We start from the raw sequence: 19234 nt of genomic DNA, 5'->3' as shown, positions 1-19234 counted from the left end.
CATTGGTAGCTTGATGGGGATGGCATTGAATCTATAAATTACCTTGGGCAGTATGGCCATTTTCACGATATTGATTCCTCCTACCCATGAGCATGGAATGTTCTTCCATTTGTTTGTATCCTCTTTTATTTCATTGAGCAGTGGTTTGTAGTTCTCCTTGAAGAGGTCCTTCACATCCCTTGTAAGTATTTTATTTTCTTTGAGGCAATTGTGAATGGGAGTTCACTCATGATTTGGCTCTCTGTTTGTCTGTTATTGGTGTATAAGAATTCTAGTGATTTTTGCACATTGATTTTGTATCCTGAGACTTTGCTGAAGTTGCCTATCAGCTTAAGGAGATTTTGGGCTGAGATGATGGGGTTTTCTAGGTATTTGACCTGAGGAAGTTCTATTTTAAGGTGATTTCTACAGAAAACTAATTTCATCATATTCTTATTTATTTTTTATTATTCATCGATCAAAGCCTTGGGTGTCTTAGACAATTCCTCAAATGTGCTAATCCTCTGAAAATATTAAGATTTAATGAAAAATAATAGAAATTATTTTGGAATACCTTCCTAGCCAAATTTCAAATCCTCAGAGTTTTTCACGGCACTGATGCAAAGAAATTACTCAGTAATTATCTGTGGAACTATTCTTGCATAGCGGTTTATACTTTACAGAGTGCTTTCACTTTCATCATCTTACTTGGTCTTCAAAATAATCCTATGAGCAAAGAAGGATGAGCACTCATAGCCTCATCTTTCAGATTAGAGAAGCTGAGACTCAAGTTGTAGAATTCACTGTATAATTCAGCATACCTGGGTTGAAAGATTTGTCTCCCATCTTGCTAGATAAGTGATCCTGAATAAAAGAAGAGAAAAAGAAATAGTTAATTATGCAAGGGGAAGTTTAATTCAGGAGTTAGGTTCTAAATGTACTCGAAGTTACAGATGAAACGATGATCTCATCTGGATCCACACTGTGCATTTGTTCACTGGACAAGCTTGGCTCAGAAGAAGTCTCTTGCACAGAATGACAGGATTGTTCAATGCTGAAAAATCTAGGTCATTTGGATTGTTGCTGTATAACGGAAACTAAATTAAACAAAATGCCCTACATACGGTTCTGGTAAGCAGTAAATTGTATTATTATTATTATTATTATTATTATTATTATTATTATTGCTATTTGTATTAGTCCATTTTCACACTGCTGTAAAGCACTTCTCTGAGACTGAGTAATTTATAACGGAAAGAGGTTTAATTGACTCACGGTTCCACATGGCTGGGGAAGCCTCATGAAACATACAATCATGGCAGAAAGGGAAGCAGCCACCTTCTCCACAAGACAGCAGGAGAGAGAAGAGTGAGCAAGAGCATGGAAAACTGCCTCATAAAACCATCAGATCTTGTGAGAACTCACCCACTATCACAAGAACATCATGGGGGAAACCACCCCCATGATCCAATCACCTCCTCCCTCCCTCAGCACCTGGGGATTACAAATCGAGATGAGATTTAGGTGGGGACAGACAGCTAAACCATATTACTACTACTCTAAGTTGTATTACTCTTTTCCAGTCTTGTTTAGACTACCTGGGCTTTTGTGTTTCCCCTTTGGATTTTAAGTTTCCCTTAAAAATTTTTCAGGCTCTCCTGATCATGAAACAGCTCCTCAGAAAATCACCAGCATACACCAGGTGCTTAATAAATGACTGTTAAAAAAGATTACAGTGTTTTTGCCATTAGCCTTTAGACATCCATGGGAATGGTGGGGTTTACTGGATTTATCTTCACCCTTATCTTCACCGCAGGGCCAGCCTGTAAATGGTGGTAAATATATAGCAATCCCTAAATCTTAGTTTATTTTCTTATACCTTTTTTCCTCTAAAATTTGCCTTCAGTACCATCTCAATGCATTAATCAAGCAATGGAGAAACAATCACAGTTGGGTAAGTTCTGATTTAATCCAGGCCTAGAAGTGCCTACGTCTAATCAGTGTGGTTCTGCCATCATTTATGAAAGCCAAAAAAAAAAAAAAAATAGGGGCAAGACAGAGGTAAACTTAAAAATAATAACATAAAATATCTGTTAGGATTTTGGCAAACTTGGAGACTATTTTTCTACAATCTCACTTTACGTGAACAGTAAAAATCACTTTAATAATAAGAGCAGAGAGAAGGAAGATCCAAAGAAAAAAGGAGTAGGAGAAGGAAGAAAAATGAAGGATAGAGGAAGGAAAGGAACATGAGAAAGCTAAATGAACAGGAAAAAGGATAAAAAGTCTATTCTCCACAAAGTGGAATAAAAGGAGAGAGAAAGAATCTTACCACTAAAGGAAGGAAACCCTTTCTGCAGAATCAGGCAGCTGAAGAGAAAAAATGAAATGGTTTTTAAAAACAAAACTCAACAGGAATAATAAATTCAGAAACTATAGATTGCATCAGTTCATTAAGAGTGTTTTCAAAATCATTTAAAATAAAAATGAATGCACAGTCACATTGCCTTGAGATGCTCAAGGGAAGTTATTCATTACCAAGACAGTTGCAAAATTTTATAAAAATATGCCATACATAATAGCAGAAAAACTAGGAAAGCACTCTCCCTTACCCCTCAAAAAAAAAAAAAAAAGAAATCTATAATAACAATGCATTTGACTTCAAAGGCCTCCACTCAATGGAAATCCAATAAAATTAAATGTTACATTTAATTAAATTGAGCTGATTGACCTGACTGGGGTATAGAATTAGAAATCCAATCAGCATATATTTTCCTCTAAGTATGAGCATCTCTAAAATGTAACTTTCTCATTTTCGATATGAAAATTAAAGAAAATACATATAACTCTGAATTGGAACCAAATTAATATCATCTGTATCTGAGAAATCTTGATTTTGACATGTTTACTCAAAGCTCCTATGTGTGTGCAAACACACACACACATAGACAGACACACACACACTCTTCTGGCTCTCTTCTCCAAATATACACACATGCTCCCTTTCTCAATTCCAAAAATCATTCACCATTTTGGATATGTGTGATGTGATTGTGCAGAAAAAGTCAGATGTGAATTGTGTGGGTTTTATATTCTTTTCCTTTTTTCCTGTTTTAATGATTAAAAAAAAAGCCTTAAGCCTTAATATAGACCTTATTCTTGAGCCTTGACCCAGTTTTAACTACACAACTACCTCCTACCTTCTCGATTCATTCAAAGCTTTTCTTTAGCCGTTCACAGTTTGCTTTTGGTCATTTCCTCTATCTAGAAGGTATCTTGTAGATATTATTAGAATGACATTTCCTAAGCTTTTAAATAAATAGAGGCCAGTATTTTCATAAGCATTATCTTCTAGGAATAAGTAACTAATGTTTGGGAGCAAAACAATTTCTTTACCCTAAAAGCATTTTTTTTCTTCATGAAATATTAATTTTGGATCAGGTGAAATGCAGCAGCAATATTTATGATAAATGTCTCTTTGCAAGCTCAGTTTGGTAGTACTGGTGAATTCCCAGTGGAGAACAAGAGTTCTCAAGGGTAACAAGGAAATGCGATTGTTGCATTACATATTTCTAATTGTTTAAACTGCTTGTGATACCATAAGGGTATTAATTATTTTTGGATTAAGACACGTGAAAATCCAGCCTATTTATAAAACAAGTCTCTGCTTCTTAAAACATTCACTCAGACCCCAGGTGGGTTCTGAGCTCAGAAGCAGGCATCCTGGTTTTAGCGCCCAGATCGAATGTATGTTCTTTGGAAATCTTATAGATACTTTCATCTGCAGAACCCTGTTTTCTTTATTTTAGTTTTCTAAACTATAGGTGTGATTCTTTAACCCTCAAATCCATTATCTTTTATTTCATGCTTTAAGTTCTGGGATACATGTGCAGAACCTGCAGGTTGGTTACATAGGTATACATGTGCCATGGTGGTTTGCTGCACCCATCCAACCCATCATCTAGGTTTTAAGCCCCACATGCTTTGTCCTAATTAGGTATTTGTCCTAATGCTGCTCTCCCTCCCCTTGCCCCAAACCCCCCAACAGGCCCCAGTGTGTGATGTTCCCCTCCCTGTGTCCATGTATTCTCATGAACATGAACACGGATGAAGCGGGAGGCCCTCATTCTTAGCAAACTGACACAGGAACAGAAAACCAAACACCACATGTTCTCACTCATAAATGGGGGTTGAACAATGAAATCAAATCCGTTATCTTTACAAAGCATTTTCAAACCACAAATTACTTAATGAGCTAATCAAATATAATCATTGAAACCATCCGCCCCAAAGCTGTGGGGTTGTTTGGTCCAAATAGATGGTTGAGGCAGGGGTCTCTCCACTCAGGATGTGAACCACCCTGTGCACCTCTCTTTGACATGGTCCCCTTTATACCTGGAGGAGAGTACAGTGAGCCCCGTAGGGAGACAACACACACTATTTCTCAAACTGGGGTTCATTTTGGATCCCCAAAGAGTTCCAGGTCAGGGTTAATAAATTATATGGGAACTGTATTAATGAAATGAAAGCACAGAGTTCCAACCCAAAGTAAATTCATTATGAGCATATTCTGGCTCTTTTGCCTAGGCTTTAGGCCCTGGTATACACTCAGGCAATTTTATTGCCCATGTTGGCATTTGCAATTAGATTTGCATTGGCATCTAGCACTCAATAGAGTGGTGTTTTTTCTTGTTGGAGAAATAAGCTGGCATCATGAAAACAGGCAGCCTCTCCTTGTGGACTCCTGGAGGACCCTGGGCTCCTTTGTACCTCCACACTGCTCCACCCAACACGTCTCCTGCCTGGTCCCTCCCTGACAGCGAGTCCCTGAAAGTAGGGTATGGTCTCCTCTTGAGACCTTCAGAGCTTCCTTCAGCTTCCCCACAGCAGAGTCGACTCTGGACCTATTAATATCACCCATGCCAAGTGCCCTGCTGTGACTCTGGGTTCCACAAGCAAAACTGACAGATGACACCTCAATGTCACTTCTCTTTGACAGAGAGAGCTATGCATGGGCTTTATTTCTGTGGCTAACCAGGAAGAGAAACTGAAATAATTCCTACAGAAAGTGAATGCACACACACCATGAGATGTGCTCCATTTCTGGGGCATTCCAGCTTCTCAAGGTCTCCGAATCAAGGCAAGAAGATGTTGCATACTCTTTGATCTGGGTCAGATCTTGAAGTAAGACCTCTTGGAGAAAGACCTGCAAGGCTGACGCTCCACAGCCTACAAGTCCTGCCTCCCCTTCCATGATCATAGTCCATGTGGGAGTTGGGGTTACTTCTTTTTTTTATTAACTTTAGTTATTTCTCCTAATACTATCACTCCCCCAGACCCCCCACCCCCTGACAGGCCCCAGTGTGTGATGTTCCCTTCCCTGTGTCCATATGTTCTCATTGTTCACCTACCACCTATGAGTGAGAACATGCAGTGTTTGGTTTTCTGTCCTTGTGATAGTTTGCTGAGAATGATGGTTTCCAGCTTCATCCATGTCCCTGTAAAGGACATGACCTCATCCTTTTTTATGGCTGAGTAGTATTCCATGGTGTATATGCGCCACATTTTCTTAATCCAGTCTATCACTGATGGACATTTGTCCTATTCAACATAGTGTTGGAAGTTCTGTCCAGGGCAATCAGGCAAAAGAAGGGGAGTTGGGGTTACTTCTGAAGGGAGTTGTGGTGAAGCTGGGTAAGAACCTGTTCCATAGAAAGCTGTGTAGATCCCTCTGGGGCATATTTTTCCCTGTGTTCCCATAATACCTTATGCTCTATGCTCTCTCATTCCTAGGATCTGGAATGTGACTGGCACATTGTAAAGCCTCATAAATAGTTGCAGATACAGTAGTAAACTCTACCCTGTACAATTGCAAGCGCCTGGACTTTACTTCTTCACTGCCTATAAATAAGACCTGAGAGAGAAATTGATGCTTGACATGATTAGAAACCTTTTCCATGATCAAATTGTTAAAATCTTTGGATGTGATAGGTTTTTTAAAAACACTCCGCTAAAAATTGACTCAGAAATAATTCTAAGTGTATGGAGGATTATTTACAAGCAGTGCCAGTTCCTAAATCTCTCTTTAAGATGTGTTTGGAACAGCAAGGTGAATGAACATGTGATTATTTGGTGCTTTCCATAAGAATGAGAAAAATCGGTGTGTTCACTGACAAGCTGCCAGTCAGTGGTGCTGGGTAGATGGAGATGGGAATAGACTGACACTCATGTCCACTCCCTTCTGCCTCCCTGCCTGTTAAAATATCTGGGACATTTAGACAATGTCCATACCCGGGCTTTTCCCTAAAACAATTGAATCAAACTTTCTGGGACATTATATTTTTTAAGGTTTCCAGATAATTCCAAAGCATAGGCGGGTACAAGATTCTATGATCACATCAGTGGTTATTAGCAGATGCTTACCTAAGCATCTTTCATTTCTAACTAAGTGCCACTTTAAGGCACTTAAAGTGATATAAGGCATTTAATTAATCTTCAAGTTCAGATTCATATTAACCACTATTTCCCCCATGTCTTAGATATGGTATTTTTTCATGTAATCTTCATAAGAGTCCTAAGGGTAGCTGTTGTGTTACCCGTATTTTACAGACAAGCACACGGAGGCTCAGAATGGTTAAACAGTTGTCCCAAAGCATAACTATGAGAAACAAACTCACCTGTTCAAACCCAGAGAATGGACTCAGAGATCCAGAGAATGCAAAAGTGACACTTTCAATGGCAGTCTTGCAAGATCCAGTGTCTGGCATGCACTCACACCTAGCACACTTTCAACAAGCAATTTATCCCATAGTGCGCAGGTCCCTCCCCCACTTCCTCGTAGGCTGAGTACTATGGGGTCACAATCTTCCCTGACATTGCCTATTGATTGTTAGGCAGGAACTTTAGGTGGTTTTTTTTAGGGTTGTCGTGCTGCATTTTGTCGCAGCCCACAATGCATTGCAATCTTAGTTAGCTCAAGGGCTCTTTAAGTATTTGACTTATGACCTAAGTAGCTGCATAGGCTGATAAGAAAAGACAAAGCGAGCTATTTTGCATACTAGCAAACTTTTATCTTAGACTAAACTTCTTTAGTTCAGGTGAGGGCAACTAAGTTGGGGGGATGCTGTTTCTTCTATAGTTTGCTGACCTAAGCCAATTCAAGGCACTTCGTCTTGGAAATGGATCAGGGTATACATTATTTCCTTTATAACTAAAACTTGTTTGGTTTTGTATAAAATGAGGATCATAACACAGACCCTATGAGGTTACTGAGGTGGGGAGATGGGGGATATATAACAGGTGATCTGTGTTCACTGCCTTGTCTTTGAAAATGCACACATGAGAAAGGGAAGGGCCTTGTATTCTCTATAATTTATTACCTTCAAAAAGCCAGTGGACATGAGACTCTTTCTGACTGACTTCACCACATCCTTTACACAATGGCTAAGATTAGATCAGAGTGTGGTGCTTTCAATGTGTCAGCCATTCTGAGTAGAGCACAGCTGTTTCCCCTGTAGAATGCCATCTCTTCTGTCTTGCTGATGACACTTTGTGGCTAACTCAGTCTCTGGTAAGGGTTGTCAAGGCCTCAAATTCTGCTTTCTTCTTTTTTTTTTTAGATAGAGTTTCACTCTTGTTGCCCAGGCTGGAGTGCAGTGGTGCAATCTTGGCTCACTGAAGCCTCTACCTCCCTGGCTCAAGCAATTCTCCTGCCTCAGCCTCCCTAGTAGCTGGGATTATAGGCGCCCACCACCATACCCAGCTCAGTTTTTGTATTTTTAGTAGAGACGGGTTCCACCATTTTGGCCAGGCTGGCCTCGAACTCCTGGCCTCAGGTGATCCACTCACCTCGGCCTCCCAAAATGCTGGGATTACAGGCGTGAGCCACTGCATCTGGCCTCAAATTCTGCTTTTTAAAATGTCAGAAGAATTTGGGATCTGTCTATAATATTTTTAAACTCTTATACAATAAAGTGCTTGCATCTCGCAAAAGCTACTAATATTTTTAACTTTTATTCAAATTTCAAAATACAAGTCTAATAAGCACTGATATTACCAATCAAATAATATACAGAGGTTTACATATAAGGCAAAAATTAAGGATTCCTCCCTGATCCCTCGTGTTTCCATCCCTGCTATCCTAGGTGTTAGCAATTTGGCATAATCTCCTGCAATTTGGCTCTGCACAGAGCTCTATTGGAGAAGACAATAAAATATAAGAAATGTAATGACATACTCTAACTTTTGAAACCATTTTTGTCACCAAATATTGATGGATTGTATTTTTTTTAATGAAACTATTTCCATTTCTTTGAGCTGAAAAAGACCTATTTGGCCTAAGCTGCTCATTTTTCAGGTGAAGAAACGAAAGCCCAGAAAGCTCCAATGCCTTACTCAAAGCTGCACAGTGCATGGCAGGGCTGGGGCTGGAAAGCAGCTTCCTTGGCCACCTTGCCAGAACTCTGATTCGAGGCATAAGCCTTGCAGGAAACTGTTCTGCATCTGTGGTCCCCTTACTCTGTACACAAGAACTGGCCAAGATCCAGGCACACAGGGAGCTGTCCGTAAAGACTAGTTTATTTTGTCCCATTTCGTGCTACTTAATGCATTCTGAAGAATGAAGTAGCTGTATAAGCAGCTATCATTGAGTGGTAGATACTCTTAAGGGATGGGGGATGGATTTGTCCTGTATGACTGTAATCAAGTAATTTAATCTCTATAAATACTAATATTCAAAAATTGTCATCAATAACCCCACATACCCAAATATAACATGACTGATGCTAAAGCAACTTGCAAACTTTGCTTTGCTATGCAAGTAATTGCATATCCGTGTTTCATAACATTTCATAGTTTGTAAGACATTTTCATATGCTTCAGTTTATTTCACACTTAAGACATGCTGTAAAAGAAAGATATTGATACTACTATTTATAAACTAGGAGGGTCCAAGTGTTCCTTCAAGGCCACACGGCTAGTTAATGGCAGCACTGGAACTGAACAGAGGTCTCTCAACTTCCAGTCCAGGACCCTTCCAGTATTTGATGTGCATTCTTTGTATTACACTGATGAAAGTTCAAGTCCCCTTCCCCACTGCCATGATGGAAATGACTTCCAAATGAGACCATGGACTAGACACTCTACACACTGCCACAGTGGGCCATCAGTGAATGAAAGCCTAACAGCCGCCTCCCCTTTCCCTGCTGTCAATATTGACCTACAAGCATAAGACGAGGGGATGAGGCTGGTGGGTGAGGGCAGAGGAAAATACACAGGGTATCAGAGGACATAGAACTTGGTTCAAGTTCTTCAGTATGGGTTACCAGTATGGGTTGAAGATCACACAGTTGAAGTTCAGATCCCATCCCTTAGCATGCAAGATCCTTGATCATCTCAATCCAAGGGACCTTCCCTCATTCTTTTTCATGTACTACCAACATCCCAGCTACCAACCCTTCTAGTTTCACCAAAATGTGCAAAGCCACTCTGGCGCAATATACATTGTAACATCTTCACACCATGATGCTCCATTTGCTTGGAACACCTCCCTTAATTTTGAGCCCAGAAGACCCAGACTTACCTGGCAAGGCAAAGCTCAAGTATTATCTCCTCTGTGAAGATCACCCTGGCTGGCTCTCCAAGACAGAGTTAGGATTTGTTATGTTTTGTTTTACAATTATCTGTTTTTTGCAAAACATTTTAATAACAGGAGGGATGTCATGGAGGGATGCAGGAACTATACTATACTTAGTTTTAGAAGTGGCTTAAGGGCAGGGACTGTGTCTCACTGGGCACAATATTTGCACAAAGTACATTTTCAGTAAATGGTAGTTTCCCAGATGGATGAGTGAATGAATGGATAGATGAATGGCAGAATATACTAAAAATGCCGAAGGCTCAGTGGGGTGCCATATGCTGACAGGTTAGGAAATGGAAATTTCTGGGTCCTCTGGACCTCAGCTCTTATTGCGGGATGGGTGTTCTCGGTCACATAATTAAATCTTCCTGGGTATCATTGTCTAACTGTAAAACCCACTCTCTACCCTACTCCCCTCATCTGGGAGCCCAGGGAAGCTGATAGATATGAAATCATATTAACAGCTCCTCGCCCTTGGCTTTCTGTTGAGTTTGGCCAATGGGAGATGGCATCAGGAGATCCAGGGCAGAGGGAGCGTGAGATGGGGATTTTCTTTCCACCCAACACAGCTCCCTCCCTGCAGGTCCCACAACTGAAAGCCACAGCTCCTCTACCCGCAACCCAGAAAGAGAGACCTGTCTCTGTGTCCCAGTGCCTACCTGGTCCCCAAATCCCTCCAAGCCCAGGCATGTGACAGCGCCCTTTTGTTACCACTCCCAGATACTTCACTGTCTTCTGTGGATTCCTTCTACCCTGCCCACACCTTTTAAATGGTCTCTTTATTAAGCTGTTCTCAAATTACCCAATTTGAGAGTGTCATCTGTTTCTTGCTGGAACCTCAGCTGATATCCTTTACACCTCTCAGGGCCTTTGAGTAGATTATATGAGATCATTGATACGAAGCCCTTACTGAATACTCCCAGGGTCTCTGCTGCTAATTTATATGGTAAATAACACTAATAATCTTTACTATGTGGGTGAATACAAGGCTCAAATAAAATGTTGCATTCTACATAAAGTGATATAGAACTGTAACTTTCAATAAATATTTAAAGCCACATTTGGAAATGAAAAGCGCCCTTTCTGCATGCTCTGGCTCAGAGCAGAGCCAGCCAAGCCTGGCTAACATGCCCTCGGTGCCCAGGGGAAGCACACAATTGCACACCAGGGAAAACCAGGCTCAGTTTATGTTTGCTCAGCTCCCGGGGGCAGATGGGATGAATGCTGACAGAAAGAGGACAGCCTGTCAGAGAAAGAAATCCCCTCCCCCACTGTGTTCCAGAAATAAGCCAATTCTTGACCTGGATTGATTCTCTTTCTGTCATTTCCTTTAAACCAGCACCTGTATCCGATTTTAACAAGCAGCAATAGTGGCTTGTTCTCCAGAATTAAAACATGATGTGGAAGTTCCAGTAACGCGTTTGCTTTTGTTTCCACAGGCTGAATTGAAGATCCCTCTTACCTGCCAAGTGCCAAGAACTATGAACAGGCAGTAAGTACCGTGGGATCACTGTGAGCCCCAGTTCCCTTTTCTTGGTGGGGACAGGAGGTGTTTTCTGGAAGATGAACTGAGAAATGATGCCAATGTGGCCGCCCATGGAAAAGGGATTTCCTGAGAGGCCATGGTTGAGACTGTGGGCTTTGGTGTTCAGAACACTCCTCTTTCCAGTAGCAGCATTTTCTCATGGACAGAGCATTTGCTCTCACCCAGCATGGGTGTGTGGTGGGCAGGGACAAGATATCCGAGCACCATGATGCTAGAAGGGCACCCAGACAGTTTCCACCCATGGGTGAGAAGGAATAGGTAAAAGGACAGTGGTTTGTGAGCTTTTTCCCACAGGAGAAAGCCTGGAGTCCAACTTTCTCTTTGTGGACACCAAAAGTGGTGTGGTCAGTCTGAGACATCGAAATTTGTGCCTGATTAAAAAAAAAAAATGCCATCCCTGATGTCTATAGTATAGCAAAAAAAAAAAAAAAATAGCAGGACTCAAAAGTTTAAGAAATATTTACAGTGAAAAGAAAAAAGACCTTGAAATTGGCAAAGTTTGGTGGACCAGTTTTAAAATTAATTTCCTTGTCTATTTATTTGCTTTATTTTACCAGTCAGAAAGGTAGTTTTGTTACTCCTCTTTGGTGTGAAAAGCAGAGTGATAGTATTAGAAAGAGCAGGAGTTTCAGAGTTAGGCAGGCCAGACCTACTTTAACTCCCTTGCCCTGTCATTTTACATCTGTATGATACTGGAGAATGATGATATCCTTACTCTCTGGATATGCAAGAAGTTCCTTAACCCTTTGAAAAGCAGAATCTGACTCAGGGAGGAGGACTGCCTGGTTTCTGGGTGGATGTCGTGATCCTAGCGGGAGGCTAGGGGACTGCAATGACTGTACCTCGCAGGTGGGCACTGGCTGGAGGGCTCTGGTCCAAGAGACAGACTGCAATGACTGTAGCTCGCAGGTGGGCACGGGCTGGAGGGTTCTGGTCCAAGAGACAGAGAGAGTAGCAGGTGCTGTGACAGCCCCGGTATCTCAGCTACCCATGGATGCCCACAGGTGTCCAGGTGGAGTGACCTGACTCACAGCCAAGCCCATGGGATGGGAAGGCTGGAGCTTCTGCTCTTCCTCTTGCCATGAAAAGCACAGCAGGAGCTCCCTGGCACATAGTCCACAGATGGGCTCCTCACCCGAGTGAGAATTAAGCTCATCAAGCATCCCTTCTTTGCTTGTGACCTCCTTTTCCTCCCCGATCCTTACAGCAGGACTGGGTGGCAGGTATTACTAGTTCTTCTTGGAAAATTAGCTTCTTCATCTAAATGACTTGTCTGAGATGGCTCAGAGCATTGAGATGAAGGTGGAGCTGGAATTCAAGTCTGTCTGACTCCCAGTTCAGTGCTCCTTCCATTATTCCTTTGACTGTGGGAAATGGAGAAGGCACCAGTAAGGGAGTCAGGGCTGATGTCAATCCAGGTGAGCTGGTTAACCTGTGGTTGCACCACAAAGGGGATGAACTCTCAGACCCAAATTAGCACTGGGGATAAACGTGGCAAATGGCAGTTTCATTGTAGGACAGACAAATTGGAGGTTTGTGCTGATGGCATACACAGCACAGCAGGTGTATTAGTGTCCTGGGCTGCTCTAACAAATTACCACCACCTGCATGGATTCAAATACTGGGAATCTATTCGCTGATAGTTCTGGGAGCCAGAAATTCGAAATTAAGGGTTCAGCAAGGCCTTTCTCCCTCCAAAGGCTCAAGGGAAGAATACTTCCTGGTCTTGTTCAGCTCCCAGAGGCTCCTGGCTTTCCTTGCCCGTGGCCGCCTCACTCTCCTCTCTGCCTCCATTTCACATGACCTTCTCCTCTCTGGCCATATTTTCTTTTCTTCATCTCACCTCAAATCTCCCTCTGGTTGTCTGATATAAAGATATTTGTCATTGGATTTAGGGGTCACCTGGATAGTCAGAAATGATTTCTTATCAAGATCCTTAACTACATCTGCAAAGATGCTTTTCCCAAACAGGGTCACATTCACAGGTGACGGAGATTTGGATGTGGATGTGTTGTAGGGCCACCATTCAGTCCAGGGCAGCAGCCTTTATCTTCACACTCACTCCCCTCTTCAGGGGCAACGTGGGATAGCTTTGAAATGTCTGTCAATATTTGCCATGAGCATCTGCTTGGCTTTGCAGCTGAGATTTCCACCCTTTCCGTCTCTGCTTCTGTGCCTTTTTTTTTTTTTTTTTTTTTTTGAGACGGAGTCTTGCTCTGTCACCAGGCTGTAGTGCAGTGGCATGATCTCAGCTCACTGCAACCTCCAACTCCCTGGTTCAAGTGATTGTCCTACCTCAGACTCCCGAGTAGCTGGGATTACAGGTGTCTACCACCATGCCTGGCTAATTTTTGTATTTTTAGTAGAGACAGGGTTTCACCATGTTAGCCAGGATGGTCTCGGTCTCCTGACCTCATGATCCGCCAGCCTCAGCCTCCCAAAGTGCTGGAATTACAGGCGTGAGCCACCGCGCCCGACTCTATGTCTTTTAATGATTCCACCCTATGCCAAGGGCCTCTTCTATAAGAGGAGAGGTTTTCCCCTTTTATGAGGACTTTCAGTGGCTTTGTCTTTTAGCCAGGGAGTTGGTCTCTGTTGAAGATGGCTTCTCACCAAGCTTTCCAAAGGGAAATTTGTGATTTCAGCTTTACAGTAACCTTAGATTTGAAGCTGGCAATGCGTAGGCCAGAGGACAGCCAAACCGTCACCATTTCACAAACGTTAGCTTCCTCCCATTAGGATGAGTCCACGGGGAGCCTTCACACTTGACTGACACCTCAACATTAGGAACCTGCCTTGAAGAATAACTCTTCTTCTTTCCTAAAGCTCAGAGCATCCTTTTCCTCCCCTAGTCCCAAACTCTTCTTCACTCTTTCCTCTTGTGCACCCTCAGGCCAGTCAATCTGTATGGGATTGCTGCTGGCCTGCCCCAAAGTAAAAAGTAAATATTAAAATTAGAACGCCTCCATCAGTACACTTACACATTAAAGAGAAATGCATAAGTTGGCACCACACAAATGAAAGGTAAGATGCCCTAGTACACTCCACATTTTATTCTCCACCTTCGGGTTTCCTGTCCAGGGTGTCCTGAGCTGGGAGATGCTGTTGATCTAAGGGCAGGCTGCACAGCAGCAGTGTCAGCATCACCAGGGAGCTTGTTAGAAACACAGAATCTCAGCTGCTACAGCCCAGCCCAGGCATGCTGAGTCGGAATCCATACTTTTACAAGATCCTCGGTTGATTCTTGGACACATTAAAGCCTGAGAAGTGCTGAACTAGAACAGGAGTTCCCAGCACCGTTTCCTTCCTGGCACACTTGAGAACTTATCCACAGCAGTCGCCAAGGCATGACTCAGAGAAGGAGCCACATGTCAGGCTGGGTGTGAGTGTAGTTTGGAAACGTGTGCCCCCCATCACCACACACACAGAGGTTTTTCTTTTGCTGTGCCTTGTGGGGTAGTTCTCACTTCCTTTGTCAAAATTATTAACCCAGTCAATTCAAGGTAGTAGATTTTAAACCTGAAGGAGCGTTAGAATCATCAGGGAGGCTTTAAACAAAAACAATTTCAGTGTCCTTCCCCAAAGCAAAGAAACCAGAATAGTCAGACATCATTCCTTTTTTTTTATTTGTTAATGCTCAACTGAATGTAATCTACATCCAGTTTTGTGGAATAATGTCTCATAATTCTATAATCTGGAATTTCTTACAATTTTATAACCCGGAATCCTAAGCAGACTTTGTAACTATGACTAATTCCTTACTATCTGCCTTAGTCTTCTCGGGTGGCTATAACAAAATAGCTCAGACTGGGTAACTCAGGAACAACAGAAATTTATTTCTCACAGTTCTGGGAGCTGGGAAGTCCAAGAACATGGGGCCAGCAGATTTAGTGTCTGGTGAGAGTGCTTCCTGATTCATAGACAGCCGTCTGCTTGCTGTGTCTTCACATGGTAAAGAAGGCAAGGAATGACTCTGGGACCTCTTTTATAAGGGTGCTAATCTCATTTCACGGGAGTTTTGCCCTCTTGGCCTAATCAGCCCCCAAAGGCCCCACCTTTTAATACCCTTACCTTGGTGATTAGCTTTCAACATATGAAGTTAAGGGGTTCACAAACATTTAAATCATAGGACTATCTCTCACTAAGCACTTTTACAATGAAAATTTAATAAGTATAAATGAATGGATGATATAGAAATATATATTATATATGCACATGTGTATGTGAACCTATGGATATATATGCATGTATATGTATGCAGACATACAATGCAAGCATATGCACACATATGCTTTTTATATGATTGTATCAGTTCAGTCAAAAGAATTTATTGAGTATACATAAATCATATACAAATTTATTTATTGAGTATACATTTCACACACCTCATTTATAAAGATGAATAAGATCTAGTCCCTGCCCTCAAAGAGCATTAGCCATATGTAAAGAGAATTATTTCAGTATTACATAGAGAGTGATGAGAAAACTCCACAAGTACTAAGAAGGGATCCGGATGTCATGATTCTAAATTGCTTCCGAAATTAGCAGGCTATTTTTCATTGACTTTCCCTGCAACAAAACTTGCAGCTTCCCTAGCAATCCATTAAACTGCAGAAAGCCTCATTCCTTGGTGCTATTAGAGAAGAGCAGACAGACCCACTAGCGGCCCCATTACACCGCTGGGGCTAGATAAGGGCATCTTGGGGTTTGGTTTCCAGTACCTCTTCATCATTCTGGACAGGACTGGTAAGAACCTTGACGCTGTGGTTCTGAGTGCTTTGGAAGAGACAAAGTCACCTGAGTGATTGCTTCTGGGCTCTTTCCAGTAAGCCAATGCCCTGCACTGGCCACCCAGGCTCTTTTGGGAATTTGGGTGAAAGTCACGCTTGCACATCCCAGATTGGGGATAGATCAGAGAGCAAAGGTCTCCAGAGTGTCCACTTTGAAATAAGGCTTAAACAGTTATTAAGCTTATTTTGTTCATTGGTGAAATTGTCCCCAGTATTGATGGAAATTTTAGAAAATATACAAAAGTACAAAGAAGAAAATGAAAATTACCAATTATCCTAATACCCAGCACTAACTTGCTACAGTTGTCTTAGTTTATTTTTCTATATCTATGTGTAATATCTTAAAATTTTAGAAAATCTACTTTTAAAACTCATTGTTTTAAGTCATTCATTTAATAACAATGTTTCCTTTTCTGAACATTGTCTTACATGATTAAATTTTCTTTAAAATCATGGTGTTTTGAGCTATGACTTAAATAAGGTTTCTCACCCCTTCTCCACAATTTCAAAGTCAAAAACCTTTGAAATACTGAAAGGTTTTGTAGTTAATTTGACAGCAAAACCTGACGTGCAACAGGGTAATGTATGTTCTTCATTAATCCCAATTAATCCAACCATCGCATGTTTCACTACAGAAATATTAGCGTGTTTAATAACCAGAGGTTGTTCCAGTGTACAGCACATGCACTGTGTTACTTTTCTAAAATCCACAATATTCTGAATTCCTGGCCCCAGGGGATTTAGATCAAGCATGGCGAACCTGTATTTTATTTGGCAGTTTATTTTATCTTGCCCTTGGTGTTGGACATTTAAGTTGCTACCTATAGAGTTTTATGAGGCAGTTTTATCACCAAGATTAAACTTAACACTATATATTCTAGAAGTATTAGAGCAGACGGTGTTGTGATGCTCCCCAGCAGACAACCCTGTGTATGCTGCATACATTATGTAACTCTACCCTAATAGTCTAATATTATGTAGGAACACAAGTTCATACTATCTAGTAATAACCTAGCACTTCTTTTCTTGCATAGGGAATATGTATTTCCTATTTGCTTGTTTTGGAAAGAGTTTTGATGGCAAACAAAACAATAAAATAGAGATAGCTATTTAGAGGTGGAGAGAGTCGTAGAGGTATAGAATTCTACCTTCCACACATGGTTATAATTTCCTTAGCAATAGCTGTGTGAGACAGAATTGAGAATCTTCTCAAACACTCTTTTGGATAAAGAGCTGATTACCTTCTGAGCCTATGACTTAGGAAACAGCAAGAAAATTCCTCTTTGTATTGACATCAACAAAGTCACCTTCAAGTCAATGTTAATCATTGACATTTTGCATTTTCCTAAGCAAAAATAGTGATATTTCTCTGCAATACTTTTCTCACTTGAATGCAGTGTCTAGTTTTAAGACTGAAAGAGTAAAAAGGATACAAAAATTGTTTACCCTCCCTGACACGCCAGGCACTGTGCTAGTCATTCTCCATGAGGATCTATGTCATACTTTCTGATGGCTCAGCACTAAAACAGCATTCCATATTGCCACATAAGAACAAGTTTCCCAAATTCAGATTCAGGAATAAAACTGACATATTTCTGACTCCAAAATCCGTGATCTTATATCATAAGACATAGTGATTAAGAACATCATGCTTGTGTATTTCTCATCACGGATACATCACCTGAGTGAATGACTGTTTTGCCCATTAGAGGCATATTTGCTCTTTGAAACCTTGCACAATAAAATGCATTCAGTTCCTAGGTGGTGATGTGTATCAGCTCCTCTTGAGAGGGCTCAATGTCTGGCACACAGGAGCTGCCCAATAGATGATATTTCTCTCTGTGTGTATGAATGATAAAACTCCATGTAAACTCCAGATCATTATTTTCCTTCATGACATGTGTGAACAACCCCTGCTTTCGACCTCCAGGGGCACCTTCATTTTGATTTGCAGGAATAAATAAGTGTAAATCCCACTGAATCTAGAGAAAATGAGAACAAGCAATTTTGGCACCCTGAGATCAGAGTCCTACACCCAGCTGTGTAGTCAGTATGGCTGCCCTCCTAGTTACCCAGAAGTAATTATGAACCAACTCTCGGGCCAACTGGGTCTGTCCTCTGATGCTATCAAAGTCATATAGGTAGGATTCAGCTTCGTGGTTGGCTAGTAATTAAAAAGCTGCAAGCTGTGAGGGAACATAGCTGAGATCCAGAGATAGAGTTTGCCAGAGGTTGCAGACTTGGCCAGTGATACTTTTGCAGGAGCAGCAGGTGTGGTTGGCTTTGAGACTCAATAAAGATGGTCGGTGATGAGGGAATAGAGGATGTCAGGATAGTCTTCTCTCTCTCTTACTGGCAAGATTACCAGCTGCTGATAGAACTAGTTGACTTAACTAGCTTATCACCACTTGGGAAACTTCCAGCTGAACAAAGTCTCCTACTGACTGTCCACAAGGTTAGAGTTTTCATCATTATGGTCTTTGAAAATGTCACAAAGAATAATAAAGGCTCTGATGTACTTAATGCATGAGTTTGTTATCATGTAAGTAATGTATATTCTTTGTAAAGCATTTAAGATACAAAAATATATACATAAAGAGAAACTACCACTAATTGAATCATTGAAAAATGGTAAATGGTATTGGATATTTCCTTTTAGGCTTTCCAATAAAACTATCCATTCTATTTTGTTTTTAACTTGATGTATCATATGTATAATGTCTCCCAATGTTATTACAGTCGTTTTATAGCTATGCAATCTTTCAATCCCTTAGGCATCCCATATTTTATGTTCTTCCACTGCAGGAAAACAACACAACTCATGAACTAATTTGACAAATTCAATTAACATAATCATGCCCAAATATTAAGAGGCTGCATTTTGTTACATGGAAATAAGGAAAAACAATCATCCTAGGAAATATTGTGAACTAAACCAGTGTTTGGAGAACCTGATCAACGATGATAGTTTATAACAGAATAGTATCTGATTGTAAAAACATACAGAGAAATCAGTAATAAAGTCGAGCATTTATGGTTGCTATTTTAGCCATGAAGTCCAAAACACTGGTCATTTGCATGTCTATAACTTGCATTGGCCCAACGTTCCCCTACAGACGAGACATAAGAAGGGAGAAAACTTGACTTCAGGAAAATTTTGTTAAGTTCAAGTACACCTGACAGTAAAATTGTAAAATGATTGCCAAAAGTTTTTAATTAATATGATTTGGGACCAATATCAGGAAGTCCTAGAAAATGTATCCCTTGGAAAGGAAAAAAAAA

At 41.0% G+C, this 19234-nt stretch overlaps 1 protein-coding gene across 2 annotated transcripts in view; it reads left to right on the top strand.

Moving 5' to 3' along the window:
- CLNK (cytokine dependent hematopoietic cell linker) overlaps positions 1-19234 on the top strand; it is a 264742-nt gene that overhangs the window by 61768 nt on the left and 183740 nt on the right. For both annotated transcript variants that reach the window (XM_520687.9, XM_009447358.4), the window contains exon 2: positions 11056-11108. In XM_520687.9, coding sequence (XP_520687.3) covers positions 11098-11108 — 11 coding nt within the window. In that variant the 5' untranslated portion in view covers positions 11056-11097. The remainder of the gene's footprint in view (positions 1-11055; positions 11109-19234) is intronic.

This window comes from Pan troglodytes, chromosome 3 (genome assembly GCF_028858775.2).
Source record: "Pan troglodytes isolate AG18354 chromosome 3, NHGRI_mPanTro3-v2.0_pri, whole genome shotgun sequence".
Taxonomy (NCBI): domain Eukaryota; kingdom Metazoa; phylum Chordata; class Mammalia; order Primates; family Hominidae; genus Pan; species Pan troglodytes.
The sequence above is the reverse complement of the archived record's forward strand: the minus strand, read 5'-3'. Positions and strand labels throughout refer to the sequence as shown.